The 24891-nt window shown below is 40.9% G+C and overlaps 1 protein-coding gene across 1 annotated transcript in view; it reads right to left on the reverse strand.

Moving 5' to 3' along the window:
- The window catches only part of LOC126248149 (methionine aminopeptidase 2-like), a 135801-nt gene that overhangs the window by 20676 nt on the left and 90234 nt on the right, over window positions 1–24891 (reverse strand). The window contains exon 7 of the mRNA XM_049948885.1: window positions 19267–19408. Within this exon, the coding sequence (XP_049804842.1) occupies window positions 19267–19408 (142 nt within the window). The remainder of the gene's footprint in view (window positions 1–19266; window positions 19409–24891) is intronic.

Raw genomic sequence — 24891 nt, forward strand, 5'->3', positions numbered from 1 at the left:
TGTGCTTCAAAAATTCAGAACCCACACCAGGTAAATTTAAATCAGCAACTAAGAGTTATTACTCTTATTCAGTTTTTTTTTTTTTTTTATAGCTACCGGTAACTACAATGATGAAATTGATGAGAGTAATTTCTTAGCAAAATTTGATGGGAGAGACTGTAAGTGACAATTAGGAGAAATATGCTGAGGAAATTGATGAACCAGATGATGGCATGGTATGTGATAATGAACAGCAGCCTCTCTATTGCTTATGTGAGCACACACTTCCTCTGCAAATCATGTCAAAAGAGCCTTCCAGAATCCGAGGAAAATTCCTAGACGTCTATGCTTTTACATCTGAAATAATTTACAGAGACCTCATTTACTCAGCCATCAAATGCAGTTTTCAATGTTTTGCTGACCACAGACATGTACATGAGAAGCAACAACAACAATTTGCTGTCAGGTGGATTGCTACTAGATGATCTAACCACTTACATTGCTGAGTTGGGGAAGCAAAGAGTAATCTTCCCAGAAAGTTGAATGTGCAGGAGAAGATAAATAAAAGTTTGGTGACAACATGGATTCCTTTACTTTTGTGAGAGGAAAGTAAAACATATAATGGGTTAGTGGTGCAAGGCAGAATAAGCATGGCAAGGCAGAAAAAAAATGCACAAGCCATGGTTGTCAAAATAACTTTTTGGTTAATGATTTGAAACAGTGTATAAATGGTTTTAAGTGAAATTTATTCAGTTACATCAGTTCCATCCTAAAATGTGTGTACTGTGTTCATACATTATGGTTCCCAAGTATCCGGACACCCAAAAAATATACGTTTTTCATATTAGGTGCATTGTACTGCCACCTACTGCCAGGTGTTCCATATCAGTGACCTAAGTAGTCATTAGACATTGTGAGGTAGCAGAATGGGGCACTCCGCGGAACTCCTGGACTTTGAACGTGGTCTGGTGATTGAGTGTCACTTTTGTCATACGCCTGTATGCGACATTTCCACACTCCTAAACATCCCTAGATCCACGGTTTCCGATGTGATAGTGAAGTGGAAATGTGAAGGAACACATACAGTACAAAAGCATGCAGGCCGACCTCATCTGTTGACTGACAGAGAGCGCTGACAGTTGAAGAGGGTCTTAATGTGTAATAGGCAGGCAATTACCCAGGAAGTCCAAACTACATTAGGATTCACTGCAAGTACTATGACAGTTAGGAGGAAGGTGAGAAAACTTTGATTTCATGGTCACGGCCACACATCACGCAGGTAAATGCCAAACGACGCCTCACTTGGAGTAAGGAGCATAAACATTGGATGACTGAACAGTGGAAAAACGTTGTGTGGAGTGACGAATCGCGGTACACAATGTGGTGATCCGATGGCAGGGTGTGGGTATGGCAAATGCCCAGGGAACGTCATCTGCTAGCATGTGTAGTGCCAACAGTAAAATTCAGAGGAGTTGGTGTTATGGTGTGGTCATGTTTTTCATGGAGGGGGCTCACACCTCTTGTTGTTTTGCATGGCACTATCACAGTGCAGGCCTATATTGATGTTTTAAGCACCTTCTTGCTTCCCACTGTTGAAGAGCAATTCGAGGATGGCAGTTGCATCTTTCGACACGATTGAGCACCTGTTCATAATGCATGGCCTGTGGCGGAGTAGTTACAATGACTTTAACATCCCTGTAATGGACTGGCCTACACAGAGTCCTGACCTGAATCCTACAGAACACGTTTGGGATTCTTTTGGAACGCCGACGTCATGCCAGGCCTCACTGACCGACATCAATACCTCTCCTCAGTGCAGCACTCTGTGAAAAATGGGCTGCCATTCCCCAAGAAACCTTCCAGCACATGATTGGACATATGACTGTGAGTGTGGAAGCTGTCATCAAGGCTAAGGGTGGGCAAACACCATACTGAATTCCATCATTACCGATGGAGGGCGCCACGAACTTTTAAGTCATTTTCAGGCAGGTGTCCACATACTTTACATCACGTAGTGTATCTCTTCAAATAGTCTGACTTTTGTTTTGTTCATTTGCTGTAATATTTTAGTATTACATTTACTTCTGCAAGGTTTGCTATGTAATGTCTGACATTGCAATTACTTTTACCTCAAATGTTAGTTACACTGCACAGTCAACAGTTTGGTGGTTGTATCAATAAACTGCACGCTTACACCTTATGTACAATTTTCTTTGTTATGTTTTACCAGTAACTTCGTTCCTTTCTTGTGTTTTGTTTCCTTTCTGTAATTTTGCTCCCTGGATTCCAATCGCATTTGTTACTATCGGTACTTTATGTAATACTATAAATATAGAAAAAATGACTTAAAAGTTCGTGACACCCTCCATCGGTAATGTTGGAATTCAGTATGGTGTTTGCCCAACCTTAGCCTTGATGACAGCTTCCCCACTCACAGTCATATGTCCAAACAGGTGCTGGAACGTTTCTTGGGGAATGGCAGCCCATTTTTCACGGATTGCTGCACTTAAAATGACCAAAACGGAGTTCCCTTTACTAACGGAGAATTTATTGGTGCTTTGTTGCTGCCACAAAAATTTTGTGTCCAGAAACTCTTCCAGTTTTGGACGCATTACCTCTTTCATGTAGAACAGTTTGCAGGCATATCAAAAAGTGGCAAACAACATGTAAACACAATTGAAATATGTAACTAAACATTTGGTTTTTTCTTTGGCTTTAGATGAAAGCACAGATGCAATGGATGTTGCTCAGATTGCTGTATTTGTGAGAGGTATTGACATTGAGTAGAGATGAGCATGATGGAGGAACACATTACAAGCCAATGCACGGTACTATTATGGTCAACACATATTTCCTTTCTTAGGAAACATTATTGATGAAATGATATTTGTTGGGAAAAACTTTCGTAGATTGTAAAAAATAGAGCTGCTGCAGTGGTTGGTCAAGCATCTAGTATTGTTGTTTTGATAAGGCACATGGTGAAAACAGAACTTAAGACTTCTCAGTAATGTTACATGCATTAATAAATGCTTTAATAAAGCATGTGGTCTTTACTTATTATTTTATGTCTGTGTTGTATTTGCAGCCAGGAAATTTGGTATTTTAATCTATTTTTCTTGATCCCTGTACAGCCCCCCTCCCCCACCCTTTTCTCTGCTGAACTGAGTGACAGAATCTGGAATGCTCACTACTGCTTGTAATTGCTGTCAACTTATATATTTTATTATTTTGCAACCCTGCAGTATTTATTATAGCATTGCAGAGAGAAAAGATTATTCTTATTTCTTTCTTTGCAATTGTGTTGTACGTATATCGAACCACAGGCAGGCAACCGCTTTTCTATCGTCAGCCGGTATCATCTGGATGTGTGTACCCACCTTTAGTTTTTTAAATGAAGTTTAATTTGATGAACATACAAACATAAGAAAACAACTCTGCTGTTTCACATCCTAATAATTGACGTAGAAAGCATTATGCGATGAAATAGCACATCAAAGGATGAACACTGGTGTGAATTCCTTTGCTTTTCTTCACCACAAAACTGTTTTAAACTATTATCACTTTTCCATTCAATGTAAACTATGTGATTAAAAGTATCTGGACACCACCAAAAACACACGTTTTCCATATTAGGTGCATTGTGCTGCCACCTACTGCCAGGTACTCCATATCAGTGACCTCAGTGGTCATTAGATATCATGAGAGAGCAGAATGGTGCGCTCCGCGCAACTCACAGACTTTGAACATGGTCAGGTGATTGGATGTCACTTGTGTCATACGTCTCAACGCGAGATTTCCACACTCCTACACATCCATAGGTACACTGTTTCCAATGTGCTAGGAAATGTAAACCTGAAGGTAAACATACAGCACAAAAGCATACAGGCTGACCTCATCCACTGACTGACAGAGACAGCCGACAGTTGAAGAGGGTCATAATGTGTAATAGGCAGACATCTGTCCAGACCATCACACAGGAATTGCAAACTACATCAGGATCCACTGCAAGTACTAAAAGGCGGGAGGTGAGAAAACGTGGATTTCATGGTCGAACGGCTGCTCATGAGCTACATATCGTGCCGGTAAATACCAAATGACACCTCCCTTGGTGTAAGGAGCATAAACATTGGACGATTCAACAATGGAAAAATGCTGCGTGGAGTGACAAATCATGGTACACAATATGGTGATACTGTGGAGGATGTGAATATGGCGAATGCCAGGTGAACGACATCTGCATAAACATTGGATGACTGATCAGTGGAAAAACGTTGTGTGGAGTGACGAATCACGGTACACAATGTGGTGATCCGATGGCAGGGTGTGGGTATGGCAAATACCCAGGGAACGTCATCTGCTAGCATGTGTAGTGCCAACAGTAAAATTCGGAGGAGCTGGTGTTGTGGTGTGGTCATGTTTTTCATGGAGGGACAGGCACTTCTCATTGTTTTGCATGGCACTATCACAGCACAGGCCTATATTGATGTTTTAAGCACCTTCTTGCTTCCCACTGTTGAAAAGCAATTTGGGGATGGCAACTCCTCCTTTCAACATGATCGAGCACCTGTTCATAATGCACGGCCTGCGGCGGAGTGGTTACATGACAATAACATCCCTGTAATGCACTGGCCTGCACACTGTCCAGACCTCAATCCTACACAACCCCTTTGGGATGTTTTGAAACGCCGACTTCGTGCCAGGCCTCACCAACTGACATCGATACCTCTCCTCAGAGCAGCACTCTGTGCAGAACGGGCTGCCATTCCCCAAGAAACCATTCAGCACCCGACTGAATGTATGCCTGCGAGACTGGAAGCTGTCATCAAGGCTCAGGATGGGCCAACACCGTACTGAATTCCAGCATTACCGATGGAGGGCACCACATACTTGTAAGTTATTTTCAGCCAGGTGTCCGGATACTTTTGATCACATAGTGTACATTTGTATAATATGAGAATGGTCTTTAAGGATACTTCATTGACTGCAACAGATGAAGCTCCTGGAATGATTGGTAAAATAATACAAACATGTTATACTGTGTCATAATTATTCATTGTATTGTCATAATGTAATAATTATTACAAGGCAAAGAATATGAATGTGACTACAAACTTCAGCATCACGAGTCCACTGTGTATTGTAGGCAGCCTTTGGCCTCATTCACGAATAAGAGTACACAAGTTGTGCGCCCACGGGCAGCCTCATGGGCAGCTCATGCACCCAGCCCTGATCTGGGCATTTAGTTGCTCAACAGTTGCACATATATTCACTCACACATACCTCTCTGTTATTCACCCACGTCACCTGTGGTCCTTGACACAACACAGAGCCTCGGCACTGGTTTTGGATAACACCATATTGCCACATATGGTATACTTTAACTACAGTGGCACATGAAAAGGTTACAAACTTGCCATTTCAGAAATGCTTTTACTCTTGGCCTGAAAGCCAATGATCATGTCCTTTTGGACATCAGATTAGTCGCTCAGTTTCCGCATTATGACAACAACTGCACTGTTTTCCGTGTCCCCCAGCATGCTTTATATACCATCCACTACTAGGGCTGCCACCAACTGCCTATGAGTGGTTATTGCTTGTTGATGTTGAACGTAGGTGATGGTCACATTAATGTGACTGGACCACGTATTTCCTGTAACGGGTGCACGGGAGTAGGGAAGTCTGCTGCACACCATACAAGTTTACCATCTGCTATGTTGGGTCACTTTAGCAGTAGAATTAATGAAGTTGACAGTTACAGTTCAATAGTCTTTGTGCTGCCAATTTTCAGCAAGAAATTTTTACGCACAGCTTGAGCAACACTCAGGCTCTCTCGCTCTCTCTCTCTCTCTCTCTCTCTCTCTCTCTCTCTCTGTCTCTCTCCCTTAATACATGCGAGTTAATCTGTATGGGAAAAGTCATATTAAAAGAAAGGAATATGTTGGGTTGTTTGTTTCTTTTATTGATGTGATCTGCTTCGTATTAATTTAGCTTTTGAATAAATAAAGAAATAGAAATTTAAGGTCAGGTATGGTAATGGCCAGCGATTTTTCTTGGAGGGTACTGATTCATCATCATCTGAATTCCTTTTACAAACTTATAAATTGAAGTAAAATACTTGTAGGTCATTCTGAAGAGAGATACCACCACTTCTTTACTACTGCCACCACATTCGGACATCGATATTGAAATGAACACACCAATGCTGGCTGTGCAGAAATGTACAGGTTCACAGTTGCACCACAGGCAACACAAATACCATGTCAATTGGCAAGATCCTCTGGCGGAGTAGGCAACAAGGCAAGTGCGCACACATTCTTTAGCTAGTTGTATTCGTCTATCCCAATGATTCCAGTTGCTGACACTACTGTTCGCACACAGTGACACGCTTGTTCTCTGTTATTTCTCTTGGTTTAGTTTTCATGTTTAATTTGTGCATTGTCAACGATTCTTGGCTACACAACTGAATTACTCTCTGTTTGTCCTTTCAGATTTGTGTATGGTTTGCCATTGTCCACTTGGTCTTTTCAGCTACTCACTGTTTTTCTCAGAAACTACCTGGCACTACCCCAACCGGGTTGTGCCTCACAGCAGCTTTTGCAGGGTCAAATAACACTGCAGGATAAGATTCAGTTGCAACAAAAAGTTCAGTATGAGCAAATGCAGGAGCTGATGAAGCAGAATGTGGAGCTCGTGCAAAACATGGGCATGAAGGCTGTGGGTTAAGTACTCATGGGACAATCTTCACAAACATCTCTGCCATTTGTTGTTTTGATGACACCATAGAGATGTGGGGAAACTACCTACATAAATTTGTGCTGTATTACAAGATAAGAAACATATCACATCCTGTAGTCAGAGTGCTCTGTTACTTAGAAGTAGAAGTAGAAGTAGTAGTAGTAGTAGTAGTAGTAGTAGTAGCAGCAGCAGTAATCTGTATGAAACAATTAAAAAGCTGCTGAAGCATAAGAATTTGCTGAACTGTTCACTCTATTAAGTGAGCATCTCTGTCATGAAACTCATACTGTGGCAGCTTGATTGCAGTTTAACCAATATAGGCAGTGTAATAATGCGGCCTGGTTGGCAGTCTGCAAGGCCTCGCCAATACATGAAAGTTTGAATGTATGAACTGAATTATTTCATACCCTGAGTCTTTAATCAGAGATGTAGTGGTCAGGTCCAGACTAGAGCTCTAAAATTGCCCAATCCCAAGATAAGTTCAATCACAAATATTGTCAAAACATTTGAGGTGTCGGCAGCAGATAAAAATGCCTTTTCAGATATGAGGGAGTACTAAAAATAATAATAAAAACAAAAAAAAAATATTTCTGAAAAAATACTTTCCCTTACAACTAATACATTTGTCCCACTAGTGCTTTCACTGTTCAAAACATTTTTTGTAGTCATCTTTAGAAATGACTGGCAGCTGCTCCCTCATTTTTTTCTCCATTTCTTCAATGTTGTCAAATCGATTTCCTTTCATGCTACTTTTCACACATGGAAATAAGAAAAAGTTGCACAGAGCTAGGTCAGACGAGTAAGGTGCATGGGGTAGTGGAACCATGCCATTTTTACCCAAAAACTGTCTTACCGAGATGGCTGTGTGTGTAAGTGCATTGTCGTGGTGGAAAAACCAGTCTCCTGTCTGCCACAAATTGGGTCTTTTTGACAAACACGGTTTGGCAATCTTCTTAAAACTTCCAAATAGAAGGTTTGATTGATGGCCTGATCTGGGGGTACAAACCCTGAATGAACTACACCCCTGGCATAAAAAAAGTAAATCGGCATTGTTTTGATGTCTGATTTGACTTGACAAGATGTTTTTGGACAGGGTGACGATGTCTTATATCGGCTTGACTGTTGTTTTGTTTCTGAGTCATAGCCATAGCACCATGACTCATCACCAGTAATGACCAATGACAGAAAATCTGGATCTGTGTCAAGCTGTTGTTTCAAAGCACGACATTTCAACTCTATGTTCCCTTTCATTGTTGGTCAGAACCCGAGCAACAAACTTGGTACAACCCTTTTCATTCACAAATATTCCATTAAATTTGCTGAACCGAGCTCCAATATAACACATTAATCTCTGGCAGTTGATAAATTGCCTGTCTATGGTCTGTTATCAAAAGCTCTCAAATTTTTTCAATATTTTCATTGATTCGGACAGTTCATGGACGTCCAGAACGAGGTTTGTCATCAATAAATATGTCGCCATTTTTAAATCTAGCAAACCACTCGTATACTTGAGTTTTTCCCATAGCGTCAGCTTGGTAAGCTGTTTTCAATATTAAAACAGTTTCAGCAGCATTTTTAGCAAGTAGAAAACAAAATTTCACAGCAGCATCTTATTCATTTAAACTTCCCATCATTAAAAAGAAACAAGAACAAAAGAGCACTAGCAAAAACAGTCACTGCAGATGAACAGAACAAGCCAGGTCATTGATACATCTGACACTGAACTGGCAATGAGTTGCGCTATACATACCTAGCGGCAGAAATGCATACTACACAAGCTCCACCCACAGCAATTCTATTTCAGTTTTTTTTTTTTTTGCCTCCTCATAGTTAACAAATAGCTCATCTCTTTACTACCATATGTTGATAAATTACTCCCCATGATGACAATCAGGGTGTGAGTTCTGTGCAAGGAAACATTTCTTGCTCACAAGTAGATTTCAATGGACTTAGTAAACAGATACATCCATGCTGGGAATCTTGATTTCGTTCATGTTGGTTAGATAGTAAGAAAAGTTCCCCCTCAGCACTGGAGTCAACCTCACTGCTGCGTAAATCTTGTCCAGTTGTTGGAGTGCCACGAACTCTGGCAATGTCCGTATTTCTTTGAAACATGCTAGCCTATTGCACGGTACTAGGCAGTGGTATGCCACAGCAAGAAAACAGCACTCCGCATCGATATACAGGTGTTCTCAAATACAATGTGGCTGGCAGGACCACACCAATCATCAATGTTTGCTAGCTCCAGTCTCAGCAGAAACCAGCTAAGTGCCTAATAAATTCCCAATTGAGTTGGATATCAGTGGTATTATGACCCAATTCCAGTTGGATATGGGGGCAGTAGTTTCTCTGATTAACCAAGAAACTTATCAGTGTTTGGGCTACCCTGGTCTACCGTCACTGCAGAACAGGTTATTTTGTACAGCTGGCAAAAGATTTCTTTGTGAGGAAAAATTACTGTTTGGGTAAAATATAAGACCATGAAACAGGAAATCACTTTGCTAAATGTAAGTTTGCTGTTGGCTATAAATACTTTTGGTTTACATGTGTTTGCCACATTTGGTATTCACACACTGGATGAGGTGAAACTGACTTCCAGTTCAGTATCGCTCCAGGATTTAGAATCATTATTAGAGACTTATCAACAGTTAATCAAAACAATGTTTGGTAGGATCTAAGAGTTTGAAGGGCATATTTAACTTTGTTGTGTGTAAATTTTGTTGTGCATAACCAGTTCAGATGTCAATGTGAGATGCAGTAAAGCCCGAGTTAGACACATTACACGAATTGAGGGTAATTGCACCAATCTCAACTAGTCAGTAGGCAGCTCCCAAGATGATCATAAATAAAGCGAATGGGTCCAGCAGGATTTGTGGTGATTTTAAGACCATGATTAACATAAAGTGTGTCCCATTAATCTTGACCACCCTAAATAACTGTTTGTCCAGATGCAAATTACAAAATGTTCCAAGCAAATGTTATTTAGCCATCAGGGGGACATCAATCAGTATGATTTCCTTCGTTATAGATTTGTTTTTTTACAAAGATATGAACAGTGGTGTGACTTTTTTAAACGGCACCCTGTATTTTTTAGTTGGTAATTCATTTCCTCTCCTAAAGACCTATTCAAAAATGTATCACAGTGTACCATTCACTGAGACACAACGTTATTAATTACATAACACAACACTGACTTTGAGCCCAGGATCTCAAACTTGTCCACTTGCTGGAGTCGTCAGAAAACAAATGAAAACCAAGTAAAAACATAACACAAAACTGACTTTGACTCTCCTGTACCATTGCCCAGGAGTAGAACATTCAAAGGTGCTCTACATTTATACTCCGCAAACCACCCAACGGTGTGTGGCGGAGGGCACTTTACGTGCCACTGTCATTACCTCCCTTTTCTGTTCCAGTCGCGTATGGTTCACGGGAAGAATGACTGTTTGAAAGCCTCCGCGTGCGCTCGAATCTCTCTAATTTTACATTCGTGATCTCCTCGGGAGGTATAAGTAGGGGGAAGCAATATATTCGATACCTCATCCAGAAACGCACCCTCTCGAAACCTGGCGAGCAAGCTACACCGCGATGCAGAGCGCCTCTCTTGCAGAGTCTGCCACTTGAGTGTGCTAAACATCTCCGTAACGCTATCACGGTTACCAAATAACCCTGAGACGAAACGTGCCGCTCTTCTTTGGATCTTCTCTATCTCCTCCGTCAACCCGATCTGGTACGGATCCCACACTGATGAGCAATACACAAGTATAGATCGAACGAGTGTTTTGTAAGCCACCTCCTTTGTTGATGGACTACATTTCCTAAGGACTCTCCCAATGAATCTTAACCTGGTACCCGCCTTACCAACAATTAATTTTATATGATCATTCCACTTCAAATCGTTCTGCACGCATACTCCCAGATATTTTACAGAAGTGACTGCTACCAGTGTTTGTTCCGCTATCATATAATCATACAATAAAGGATCCTTCTTTCTATGTATTCACAATACATTACATTTGTCTATGTTAAGGGTCAGCTGCCACTCCCGGCACCAAGTGCCTATCCGCTGCAGATCTTCCTGCATTTCGCTACAATTTTCTAATGCTGCAACTTCTCTGTAAACTACAGCATCATCCGCGAAAAGCCGCATGCAACTTCCGACACTATCTACTAGGTCATTTATATATATATTGTGAAAAGCAATGGTCCCATAACACTCCCCTGTGGCACGCCAGAGGTTACTTTAACGTCTGTAGACGTCTCTCCATTGATAACAACATGCTGTGTTCTGTTTGCTAAAAACTCTTCAATCCAGCCACACAGCTGGTCTGATATTCCGTAGGCTCTTACTTTGTTTATCAGGCGACAGTGCGGAACTGTATCGAACGCCTTCCGGAAGTCAAGGAAAATAGCATCTACCTGGGAGCCTGTACCTAATATTTTCTGGGTCTCATGAACAAATAAAGCGAGTTGGGTCTCACACGATCGCTGTTTCCGGAATGCGTGTTGATTCCTACAGAGTAGATTCTGGGTTTCCAAAAACGACACGATACTCGAGCAAAAAACATGTTCTAAAATTCTACAACAGAGCGACGTCAGAGATATAGGTCTATAGTTTTGCGCATCTGCTCGACGATCCTCCTTGAAGACTGGGACTACCTGTCCTCTTTTCCAATCGTTTGGAACCTTCCGTTCCTCTAGAGATTTGCGGTACACGGCTGTTAGAAGGGTTATCCTGGACACCGATACACTGGTACACTCGTCGAATGAAAGAACTATTTACTGCTTCCAGTGTTGCCTGCTGAAGAGAATTACGAGCAAGCACAATACGTTCGTGCACGTCCTCTGGAGTTGTTGGAATATCGCAATAGACAACATCTTTAATGCGTCCCCAAAGAAAAAAGTCCAGAGGATTTAAATCAGGAGACCTAGCAGGCTAAGTAACTGTTCCTCCTCGACCAATCCATCTGGCAGGATACCTTCGGTTCAGAATACGATGTGCACGCAAGGTATTACGTGCTGGACATCCATCGTGTTGATCCCACATAAGCATTCTGGTTGTTAGTGGCACTTCATCCAGAAGAGGAGAGAGAATTCGTCTGAGGAAGTTAGCATACACTGTGCCATCTGGACTACCATTGATGAAATAAGGGCCAATAATTGTAGTACCAAGCATACCAAACCAGACGTTAACTCTCCGGTGACACTGATGTTCCACCTGTCTAAGCCATCGTGGGTTGTCGTTGGACCAAACAATGCATGTTCCTTGTATTTACCTGTCCTTTGTTTGAGAAAGAACATTCATCAGTAAATAGAACATTGGAGAAGTTCGGGTTGGCGAGGATTTGCTGCTGTGCCCACTGACAGAACTGTAACTGATTCTGGAAATCGTACCCGTGCAATTCTTGATGTGGGTTTACACGGTAAGGATGGAACCGATGATGTGTAAGAATAGAATGTACACTGGTTTTAGGTATGCCAATCTCGTGTTCAAGCTGTCATGTGCTCACATGTGGATTCATAGCAACGGAAGCGAGAACAGTAACTTCGGCAGCTTCGTCTGTGCGAGTGCTACGACGATTGCATTGTCACGGGTTGAAACTTCCCATTTCCTGAAGCGTCACAACAAGACGAGAAAACATCCGTCGGGAAGGTGGATTCTTGTCTGGATATCTCTCTCTGTACAGTTCCGCTGCCTATGTAGCATTTTGCCTACCTTCAACTACAACAATAAAAGAAACGTTATGTCGATGCAGTTTGTAGGAAGGACAGCCTTTACTGTATGCCTACTCTGCACAACAGTATTTAAAAGGACTAAACTACTGTACTAAATGTACCAGTACATAAGAAAACAGTATTGCAATTACTGTTCTGCTAACTTACATTCCCCATAGATGAGTAGCATTTCTACCTTCTCTTCGTTCGTGCACATTCTACTCACATAACTATTCAACTGACGACGGTTGATGGAATGACAGGTGTGCATTCCACTTATGTTTACATTTGTCCTCTGTCAACGTCAGTATGTGTATGTGTTCCATTACCCCGAGTACCTGCGCTAATCGCTGGGAGCATCAACGTCAATGTTGTGTTATGTAATTGATAACATTGTATTTCAGTGAATGGTACACTGTGATACAGTTTCGAATAGGTCTTTAGGAGAGGAAATGAATTACCGAGTAAAGAATACATGGTGCCATTTAAAAAAGTCATACCACTGTTCATATCTTTGTAAAAAACAAAGCTACATCGAAGGCAATGATGCTGACTGATGTCCCACTGACGGCTAAAGAACATTTGCATGGAACATTTTGTAATTTACATGTGGACAAACAGTTATTTAGGGTGGTCAAGATAAATGGGACACCCTGTACAAAGTAAGACTGACATTCACCCAATCCCTCTGCCAGAGGAACTTTCAAGAAAGGTAGTAAGGGGCCAGTAATTTTCAAAGATTGATTTGAAGGCTGCATACCTACAGTTACCTCTAGATGCAGATAAGCAGAAAATCCTGGTAGTAAATATGCCTGTTGGAATGTATCAATACAAGAAGTTGCCTTTTTGGGTCACCTCGGCACTGGGAATTTTCAACAGATATGCACTCACGATACTCCTAAATGTGTAACTATTTGGATGACGTGTGGGTGACTGGTTCTACTCGTGAACACCACACGCAGAACTTATGAACTCTATTTCAGCGGCTGCTGTAGAACACAGACTCCATTATAACTTTGGGAAATTCGAGTTCTTTGTACTGTCCATTCAGTATATGGGGCGTATATCCAGCAGTAAAGGGATTAAGCCTGATGGCACAGTACATAGGTGCAACTGAGAAGCAGCCAGCACCGAAAAATGTGAAGGAATTGCAGTCTCTTCTGGGGAAAATGAACTACTATGCAATGTTCATTCCCCAGTCAGCTCGCTTGTCCATCCCTTGAACCACTTGAGGAAGCTGTTGAAAACACACCTGTGGCCACCTCCACAAGTAGTGCCATTCGTACTGGACAAGACAAACCTGACACCCTTGCAAGGAATGAGACACAATACAGGTTCATGTCTGTCTTCTTGGATAAGAATACTGAGGGTACACAGCAACCGACTGCTTTTGTGTCTACAAAAACACTCTTGCAAATGTGGAAAAATTATTCACAAATTGAGAAGCTGGGACTGGCCACTTTGAGTGGCACTAAAAATTTCCATGTTTTCCTACATGGGAAAAGGCTCCAGTTACTTACAAACCACATTCTCATCTTACAGACAAAACAGTGCAGTGTTTGCAATGTTGCGCTCTATTTTTGAGAAATTACCATTGTGACATTCATTTTTGGATCACTGCACTCATGCAAAAACCGACGCATTATCACGCCTCCACAATGGCCCCAACGTTGAGTTTGAATGTATGGAAATTGTGTTTTGCTCTAGGCAAGACTATACACCACACCTTCCAAGGTTTATTATTCACCACTCACGAATTACAGTGACTACTTGCCAGTACCACCTCCTGTGTAGTTTTGTCAGTAGTGCAAAGTGGTTGGCCAGAGTGTCTCCCAAAAGAATCAGACCCAGTGTCACGAAATTATTTTCCTAAGAAACATGGGCTTAATGTTGTTCAGGGTGGAGTAGTTATCTACAGAGGATGCTACGTGTCGCATCATGGTTCCACCTCTGCTCTGTGAATGCATCCTTCAGCTTCTACATATGTTCCACTGGGGGTCATCGATGATGAAACCTTGAACTTGGTAGCACATTTATTGGCCAGCAATAGACAGTACAATCTAGCATACAGTGAGTGCTAGTCAGGCGTGCACTCGCAAAAAAGCCTCCCCTGCAAGGTTTTCCCCACGGCACTGGTCTGAGCATTTCGGAAGAGGATATGCATCGACTTTGCCAGCCCATTTCAGGGTTCAATGTGTTTCCTGTTTGTGGACATGTTCTCTGATTTTCCCTGTGTGGCCAGAGTCTCATCTACGAGCGCATAAACTATGATCAGAGTGCTAACTACTATTTTCGCCACAGAGGAAGCCACTCTTATCTTAGTATCTGACAACAGACCTCAGCTTGTTTCTGCAGAATTCGAGGGATTCTACGAACGTCAAGGAAAACAGCTGTCTCTGTCTAACAGGCATTGAACCTTCCAGGCACAAATGAGGAAGGCACTGGTGCCAATGCCCACTGACGTGGCCTTCCGATTCACCTCAGTCATCTGACGAAACCTCACTGAGGTACTGCAAGGGGACAGGCTGTGCACACTTCTCGATCTGCTAAGAGTTCCCTGTAGATGCCGAGCTCAAGTTACACACCACGATACCGGCAGGGCGGGTTTCACGTTCCACTGTAAGCTGGGTTTGGCACCCGGTATCATTCTGAGCCATGAGGGGGTGCCAAATATCCTCACTGTGGCCAGGCAGGAGAATCTGCTCTGTCACCAAAACCAGTGCAGCCATGACACATGCACGAGTACCCTCCACTCCAACCCAGCGCAGGACTACAAACCAGTCTCGGTGACGAGGCTTTCAGAGCATTCCCACACACACTGTCAATGCACCTAAATTCACATGCCAAACACAGCCACACCCGAACCATCACCACCAGCAATGGCAGCAGCCAACATGCGAACCAGTGCAGGACTGGCAACCCATGGAGTCTGAGTCACTTCCTGAACCAACAATCTCAATGCCTCAGCAGAAATTGCAGTTAGTTAGTTTTATGTCCTATGGATCATTTTTCATGCAAATCGTAATGATGTGCAATGAGTCATTTCACGTTCACATTTCACATTAATTTGCAAATATGGCTTTATGCTGAACATTTATAAGTTTTTTTTAATTAAATTAAATCTACAGATGTGAGTTAGGAATTCCTATCCAATGCCTTTTACACATTACAATGCTAGTAATTCTTCTGTGGAACAGAAGGAGTTAAGGAGAAACTTTCAGTTTGTTTTCAAATTTTACTTTGCTGTCTGTCAGACATTTTACACCACTGTGTAAGTTATCAAAAATTTTGGTTGTGGCACTGTGCACCACCTCTTATGCTAAAGACAACTTTAATGTGGAGAACTGAATGTCATTTTTCCTTTTGGCATTGTAATTACGTACATCACTGTTCTTTTTGAAGTGCAGTGGATTATTTACAACAATGTTCACGCAGTAGTCAGAATTCCCAACTACTTAAACAGATGCCTGCAAGATGATTATGAGCGAGAACAGGATATTATTCTTACAGTACATTTTTGAGCAATAAAGATTTCCTTTCTTAAAAGTGAGTTACCCCAGAACATTATTCCATATGATATTGAATGAAAATATACAAAATATGTCTCTCCTCAACATTTGCAATGATTTGAAGTGCAAATGAGGCTGAACTAAGTTGTTTTAGGAGTTCCAAAATGTGCATTTCCATACTAGGAGGGCTTGTGGCAAAAACTGGGGCCTAAGTCCCAGAGGTATGCACTGGATATACAACACAGTGGTTAGACCTAGGATTTCCTATGGGGTCATAGTGAGAATCTATATTATAATTAAAGTGAACTATTTTTTGATATTGATTCACAAGCACACACTTCTATGTGAAGATCACTACATATCTACTTGTCTCAATGTTTTTGAACTTGTATTGCCTTCCTTTCCCGTATTTGTTCTGCATGAGTAATAGGCTAGAGTATAATCCTTTACATGTAACTTATCTAACTCTGTGGTTATGTGGTGGTCAGATAGGCACAGGTTGACCATTTTTTCAGAGATCTCTAAATTTTCCAAACAGATAAGAAGCTCCTGTACCTTATTCAGTCCCCTAATATTTTGATGAAATAAGCTAATCTTACTTTGCTGCACTTTCTTGAGCATTTTGTGGGCCTCTTCTGTTATTTTTATTTCTTTCAAAGCAGGATGCCTGAATCTTGATTCTAACCTAAAAATGGTACCTCTGTGATACCAATAACCACAGGGATCTCAGATTGTGTGTTGGTGGGCCCCTGTACATTTTCTGAAAGAAGCTCAGCCAACCCATCCTTCCCCCTCTTATTCAGGTGTAGGCCGTGTCTAGTATAGCCCTATCTCAAATTGTAACAGCAGGCAGTGCACTCATACTAGATTCATTTCAGTCAGAAGCAGCCAGCTCAACTTAGGACTCACATGGCTCACAGCAGAATTAACCTAGGTCGAGTGTGGCACTGTAGGAATTCCACAAAACTCACACTTGTGAGTGTAGTAGATCAGACAAGAGAATTAGGAAGATGCCGTAGGAATGGAAAACCTGGAAACTGAGGTCCCACTGGAGTCACTGGAGGGCTAGCCATACAACCCTCACCACCTACCTGGCACGTGAAACACGTCTCATCAATTCTGATCCTACACACCTACTGAAGGTGGAAGGGATTTAGGGATTTAGAATCATCGGAGAATTTGGACAATGACAACAAGACACACACACACACACACACACACACACACACACACACACACCAGCTTTGCCCATATAGAATTCTATGGGTTTAATGTGAGACTAGGAGCAATGTGTATGGGTACTGCATCAGTTGCTGTGACCCTCTGGCAGCATAGGCTATGAGGAAAGTAGGTGCAAGTCGCTCAGCCAGTTATGTTGGTGTGTCCGAAGTGTCACCAACATTATTATTCAAAAACAGTAACCTTCTTGCTCTTGGTTATTTCTCTCAGTATTTTATTCAGGCTTCGTTTGTATGCTGTTGATGATCCTTGGCTTCACACTTGAATTGTGTTTTTGGATTTGCATACAGTTTGCCATTGTTCACTCTGTCCACCTCAGTTGTGTGTCACAGTGGTTTCTCATCTATTCAAACTTGTGGTGTTAGCATACATTTTTAGTACTTTTATTTTTTTAAATTTAAGTCCTGCATCACCAACTTGTTTTTCTGAAAAAGTCTTCAGCATTAATTGGTAGCCTCTTAAGTGGTTCTACTGTTTTTGAGACTGAAACATCTCTCATATAAATGAGTCCATCCTTCCTCCTTTATTCACTTTCTAGTACAGTTCATAATATTATGAATAATATTAATTCTCCTATACACACAATAATTCATTCCTAGTATGCTATTGTTCTCTACAATTGTGATCCTGTCTGTCTCAGCACACAGCAGAGGTTTTGAAATGCTTAGTCAATGCACTTCTGTCCTCTGCACACTCACCACTATGGTCATCTTCACTCACTGTCACACTCTCAACTCTCAAGACAGACTGGTGCCAAAATAAGGGTCCTGTATAATAATTCCTAGTAAACACTGCTATTATGTTTCAACATTTACATCTGCAAGTCCAATCAGAAAATATAAAGTGCCTTTTTCCCAAGGACTTGGATGGAAGATAATGTGTCAAGAAAAGTGAGGGCAATAAGCAGAAACAGATTTCACTTTCAAATACAGGGTCCACGAAACTGATAAATAAATGAAAATAAAACTACAATCATTAAAAAAAAAACGCAGTTTATAACTCAACCACATTATTAGCGACAAAAATATTCTGCTGAGCAGCAAATCATAAGAGCCCGTTCATTGTCAAATGACGTACTATTACCCCTAATTGCATACAATATTTTGCTTTGAAATGTACAAAGTCTTCAAGCTTGAAGCTGCTACTGCAAATTTCACTGCACTAGTTGAAATAGCACTGCCATCGCTCTGATGCTGCCCTGTGCCACAGTGGCACCACTGCAGCAAATTTTGTCTGCCAAGAAACCACACCAGTGTGAGAAATGACTGAAGCTACTCTCTGCATATAGCATTGGCCATCATGATTGTAATGATGGAAATATCTATCTGAAAAAAAGGAAAGTAATTCATGAAAAGATCAGATTGTTTTTTTTTTTTTCCTCAAAAAGTGTAGCAGACATAAGGATTTTGTATGTTCCATTAACTGGTCCAGAGTGCAACAATTCATCTCTGAAGAAGTTCTGTCGATAATTCCTGGGAGTGAGTTTCTCATTTTACACATGTTCCATGGTAGTGTTGATGTCTCTGTTAGGAATAAGAGCCACTTGCATTTTGTAGTAAACCATTAGCAGGTGATGAGTGATGACAAACAAAAACAGATTCAAAATGACCACATTTTAGGTTTGGACAACAAGTCTTTTCCTGAATTTACTAAGCGAAAGCACAGACATCCCATTTCATCACACTAGAACTTTACAAGGACGATAGTCATAATAAAGTAGGGGTCAAACTGACCACTGTCTACCAAATATCGATCTATAATATTTGATACACATTTTGAATACAAATAACATAAAAAAAGGAAAGCACAGAAAACAATTCATGTAATACAACTGAATTAAAACACATGAGGGGAAAAGAGTTATAACTTGATATTTTCTTTAGTCTAGTATAAAACAATACCTATGATTGTCTGTTCCATCTGAGCTAACACCAACATAAATATTTCTGTGCTTTGATCTCTGTCTGCATTTCACACACAAGCCTATCCCTATTCTTGCTTGACACAAGCACAATCAGTGTTTTACTGTACAATATTAACATTATAACTTTAACTGTAGTTCACAATAACAATAAAATAAATTACTCACTGTACTGTGATATGGAGTGACCATTAAGATTGCGAATTGATTTTACTGGATATGTTTTGCCATCAATTTCCACCTCATATGATTCCATCACTTCCTGGATCTCTGCACCAACATCACAAAGTGGAACATCAATACCGGCACACTGAAAAATATTTTGAAGCTTGTCAAGAAAACCGTGTGGAATGTCATTAAATTAAAAAAAAGTGATGTAGCAATAATCACATAGTATTCTACGTAAATCTAGCGACAGCAAACAACATGAGACTTCTCAGTACACAAAAATATGTTGAAAAATTGGTACTGTGCACCTGAAAAATACGAGTGACAACCACTCCCAATCTGATCTTTTCCTATTACTAATAAAAATTCCCAGCTTGTAAAAAAATTTATTTCTTCACCCTCTCTCCAATTATTTAAAGACTACTTGCAGAAAATTTCCATCAACAAATTTGAGGCACAATGAACTATAATACTTTTGCATGCCCAAGATGTGTAGGAAAAAAATATTTGTAATGAAATGAAAACCAATGTTAGAGGAGGAACATTCATCCTGCAGCATCATGTCCAAATACTAACAATTCTGAAACCGACAATTCAATTAACAGACAGTCTTACATGCAAGTTACTCTCTTCCACACATTTTAAATGTCACCGACGTGAATTTGTTATCGGGACCATTTATTTAATAATCTGAGAAATACAGGTAAAGCAATTGAGAATAATGAGAGTGATGCTTCCATCGACTTATTGCAGTAGTTTATATATGTTTGTCTTTCAACAATCTCCTCCTCTCATGCCAATAATGAATACACCAAAAAAGGAGGACAGGGTGAGCAGTGGCAACATTAAAAATAATTACAGTCAAGTTTTGCAATGCTGCCACACTTATGTAAAATAATTTTCACTACACTCAGTGCATCTCATCAACATTTCCATCCTTTACAACCTCAAGGTCAACAGGACATTGAACTGAGCTCACTTCCTTTAACTTCGAAACGCAGTCACCAAACTTTGTTTTTCCTTCCAAATTGTTTCAAATATCTTGACACATGCACCACTATACACCTACCAAAGCTGTTCCTTTACAGAAACAACCGCTGTTCTACCAGAGTCTGCATATACAGTACAACAAATTCACATATCGTAAATCCAGGTTATGAGGAGGATGCTCTATAACTTTTTTGCCTACTGTAAATAAATGATTGATACATGTTTTGACCAGTGTGGTGGAGTACAGTAAATTTATTGTCCTCTTATCATGGGCAGGTGATATAAATTATTTTCAGGACTTTAAGCATTCATCATTTTGCAAACAGCTTCCCATTGCAGTTGTCATTTTTCGTATTACGTGTACCTATATTTGTTTTGTGGAAACAATTTCAGGAAAACTAAAATGATCATTTTCAAAACTTTTTCTAGGAGTAAAAAATAACCATAAAATTTATCAAAACCACTTAAAGAAACGTCACTACTGAAAATTTTTAATGCCTTCACCCAATTGGAAGTATTATAACGCAGCAGCGCAGTTTCTCTGATATGGTGCAATGTTACCATATGTCATTCTTCATTACTTGATTTAAACGTGTAAAGTAAATAGCATATTACTATAAATGACAACTATGGTTGCATGTTATAAAGTTTTACAATAACTGCTTGAATTTAATGTTCTGCTAGTTAAATGGCAGATTTAACTTTAATCCAGTGGAAAGTAGATGTTCTGACACACAGTGTTTTACATTCTGATCCGAATAGAGCATATATGATGAGAAAAATCATGAAGCAGAGTCTGAGGTTATTTCAGTACAAAACTGAATTTATTAATTACACAAATATAACTGACTGGAGCAACAATTATATATGGATATAATGAAACATTACCTAGAACAGTAAATAACAAATCAGAGGAGAAAATAAAACTGTTGACTGTTGATAAAATTATGAACACATTAGGAATTTTTTTTTCTTTTTTTTACTCTCAACTACAAAATTAACATATATCTTTCACATATTACAGAAACTGATTTGCTTCAACCTTCTCCATCAATATCAGTTTGTTCCAGGAACTATTCTGCGAAAGTAGAGATTATGTTCATAAACAATACATATTTTGGTATGACTACTGACAGTGGTGTGAATATTCGAGTATTTCGAGTTTTGACACAAAGGCCACAAGGAGTTCAGTGGCGTAATAAGATTATAAATGCTATTTTTCAAATAGGATGTACTTTTGTTTGTAATATTCATACATGATCATTATATTATCAATCAATGTATCAGACATATGGTTTGTTTTTAAATTTTTATGTTTGACAGAAATCAATTTCTATCATACATAAAGTAGAGGATTGCTTTCATTCTGAATTATCTATTATCAACAAGAATTTCATCAATGTTCTCAATATTTCTTTCTTTCTGAGCTCTGTTTGTTCATTTATTATGTTATTTGGATTTTTTGCAAAATGTGTGTAGATTTCTATTGCCTCTGAGATGCTCATGTAGCTTCCTTTTTCGGGACTATGAAGACTAGTAGGATTAGTGTTTATATCAACTCTAGAGTGTTTATTGTCTTGAAGATGAGTGTTTATTGTCTTGAAGATATGTACTTAATGTGGAGAGGCTGTTTTGATTTCTGTTTATGACCTTTCACAGTTACTGCATTTAATTTTGAACAATTATGAAAAGACGATGTGATGAGTTGAAGACAGGCACAAAGAAAAGACTGTTACACACCACACTTTCAGCCAAAGCCTTATTCAGAAAAGAAAGGAAACACACACACACACACACACACACACACACACACACACACACACACACACACAGCAATCCTCCCCGCCCCTCCCACTCCACAAAACCACCCCTGGGCCAGCTTCCAAGAATTTCTTTGTAAGAACACCAATCTTTCAGCAGAAGAAAGAACAGTCATACACAGCCTCAAAACAGATCCTCACCTGATCATCCCACCTGCAGACAAAGGTTCCACTACTGTCATTATGAACTACTGTGACTACCTGGTGGAAGGCCTTTGCCAACTGTCTGACTCCTTCACCTATAAACTCTGCCAGTGTAATTACATCCAAGAAGTCCAACACAACATCCAAGCTATGTTTTGAAGCTGCCTATGGCTGTCGTTTATTTTGCTGAAAGGTTGGTGTTCTTAGGAATGGACTTGGGGAGGACGGTGAGGATAAGTTGGAGGTAAGCGGAGGTGACCAGAGGGCTGTTTGGGGAGGGATCACAGTTGGATGGTGGTATGAACTGGGAGAGGCAAGGTTCAGTGTTGGGATTAGGTTGGCTTCGGTTGGAGGGATTGGTGACAAAGAAGTGTTACCATTGCAGGGATTGGAAGAAGGTGTGAAGGACTTTGCCAAGTCCATCCTTGTTTTCATTTGTTTTGTCTTGTTTTAGGGCATAAAAACAACTAGGGTCATACACGCCCATGTCAGAAATGCAGAACATGAAGACAAAAAAAGGAGTTAAAAACAACAACACACAAAGCCCAATTGACGGAAGGAAATACAGCTAAAAACGTGGACTTTCAGAAAGATCAATAAAATACTCCAGAGAGACAATAGATGTCCCGAACTAAAGATTAAATGTCCTTCACCAAAATGCTACGATGGATAAAAAGTAAAAGGCACTCAGCAGATTGCATGTCGTTCACTAAAACGGCCAATAACTTAGATGGCGAAACTTAAATGAGAATTTAAGTGGTTAAAAAAAGAGCATTCCATCAGGAAATGGTAAACCATCAACGGTTGAGGACAATGAGCATAAAGTGGTGGGGAATCACCACTTAACAAATGGCAATGGCTAAAACGATAGTACCCAATATGCAACTTAGCTAAAATAATCTCCTCACAACAAGAGGCACAAGAGGAGGTTGGCCAAGCTGCTTGCGGAGGTTTAATTCCCTAGAGCTTGTTCCCACGAAGGAAAGACCAGTGGTGGTGCCAAAGTGACACCACCTGATGACAGAGGACACCACAGAGATCATCTGAGGGAATGGAGGAACTAGTGGGCTAAGGTTCAAGGACTGCAGCCTCGGCAGCAGCGTCAGCGGCCTCATTGCCCGTCAGACCAGAAGAGACCCTATATAAACATCGCAACAGCTCCAGTAAGAGTGAGCAAGTGAAAGCTTTCCTGGACCCATTGCACTAAGGGATGAGTGGTGTACAGCACACACAGGCTCTGAAGGGCACTGAGAGAGTTGGATGGCCTAATACAGGGCAATGAGCTCTGCTGTAAATACTGAGCAGTGTTCCAGAAGCCAATACTGAAAAGCGTCGGTACCAATGATGAAGTCACGCCCGACACCACATTTAGTCCGAGAGCCATCAGTGTACACAAAGGCACTATTGCGAAGTTCTGTGGGAATGTCGAGAAACTTATGACGATAGAGAGAGTGAGTGAAGTCCAAGGCAGACATGAGCTGGCACAGGAAGCCAAGGTAGTGAAGGGTTCACACCCACTGGTAAAGTGGCAAGTAGCGTGCAGTTAAGCCGCCAGAGAAATATCCGAAAGCAAACTCCAGGAGGTAACAGAGATCAGGAATGTGCCCCATACTGGCGATCAAAGGAGTCATCGAAGGAGGGACCGCATACATCGAGCGGCCATGTAAGACATGGGATGACCAAGAAAGTTTCCTATCGTGCATAAGCCCCAGGAATTTCGTAGTTTCAACTAACAAAAGAGCAATGGGACCAAGATGTAAAGATGGTGGAAGAAACCAATTGTGCAGCCAGAAATTTGTACTAACAGTTTTGTCAGCGGAAAAGTAAAAGCCACTGTCGATGCTCCACAAGTAAAGACAATTGAGACAACACTGAAGATGCTGCTCAAGGAGACAAGTCCATGGAGACTACAATAGATCACAAAATCATCAACAAAAAGAGAGCCAGAGATGCCCAGTGGGAGACTCGCCATAATACGATTAGTGGCGATAGCAATGAGCATGACGCTCAGAATGGAACCCTGAGGCAACCTGTTTTCCTGGATAAAGGTGTCCAACAAGGCAGAATCCACATGTACCTTGAAAACTCTGTCTTTTAAAAATTCCTGAAGAAAACAGGGAATGCCACCTCAGAAGCCCCACGTATAGTGCGTACGGAGGATCCTCTAGCTGGTGTCATAGGCTTTCTCCAAATCGCAAAACACAGCCACAGTCTGGTATTCCCGCAGGAAACCTTTCATCACATAGGACGACAAAGTGACAAGACGGTCAACTGCAGAATGGCGCGCTCGAAATCCACATCGTGCAGTGGTTAGTAAACTGTGAGAGTTGAGCCACCATAACAGCCAGGCATGAATCATATGTTCCCTCAACGTGAACACAAAACTGGTCAGAGAATAGGGGTGGTAGCTACAAGGAAGGTGTTTGTCCTTACCAGACTTAGGTATGGGTATGACAGTGGCTTCATGCCAGCACGTGGGAAAGATGCCCTCTGCCCAGATGCAATTCTACGTATGAAGGAGAAAGTGCTTGCCTGCAAAGTTATGCAACATCTGTATGTGAACGTCACCTGACCCTGGGGCGGAGGATCGGGATGAAGTGAGAGCACGATCTAGCCCTCATAAAAGTGGCATTGTAGCAATCACGATTCTGAGAAGGGCAGATTATCACCC

Source organism: Schistocerca nitens, chromosome 3 (genome assembly GCF_023898315.1).
Source record: "Schistocerca nitens isolate TAMUIC-IGC-003100 chromosome 3, iqSchNite1.1, whole genome shotgun sequence".
NCBI lineage: Eukaryota > Metazoa > Arthropoda > Insecta > Orthoptera > Acrididae > Schistocerca > Schistocerca nitens.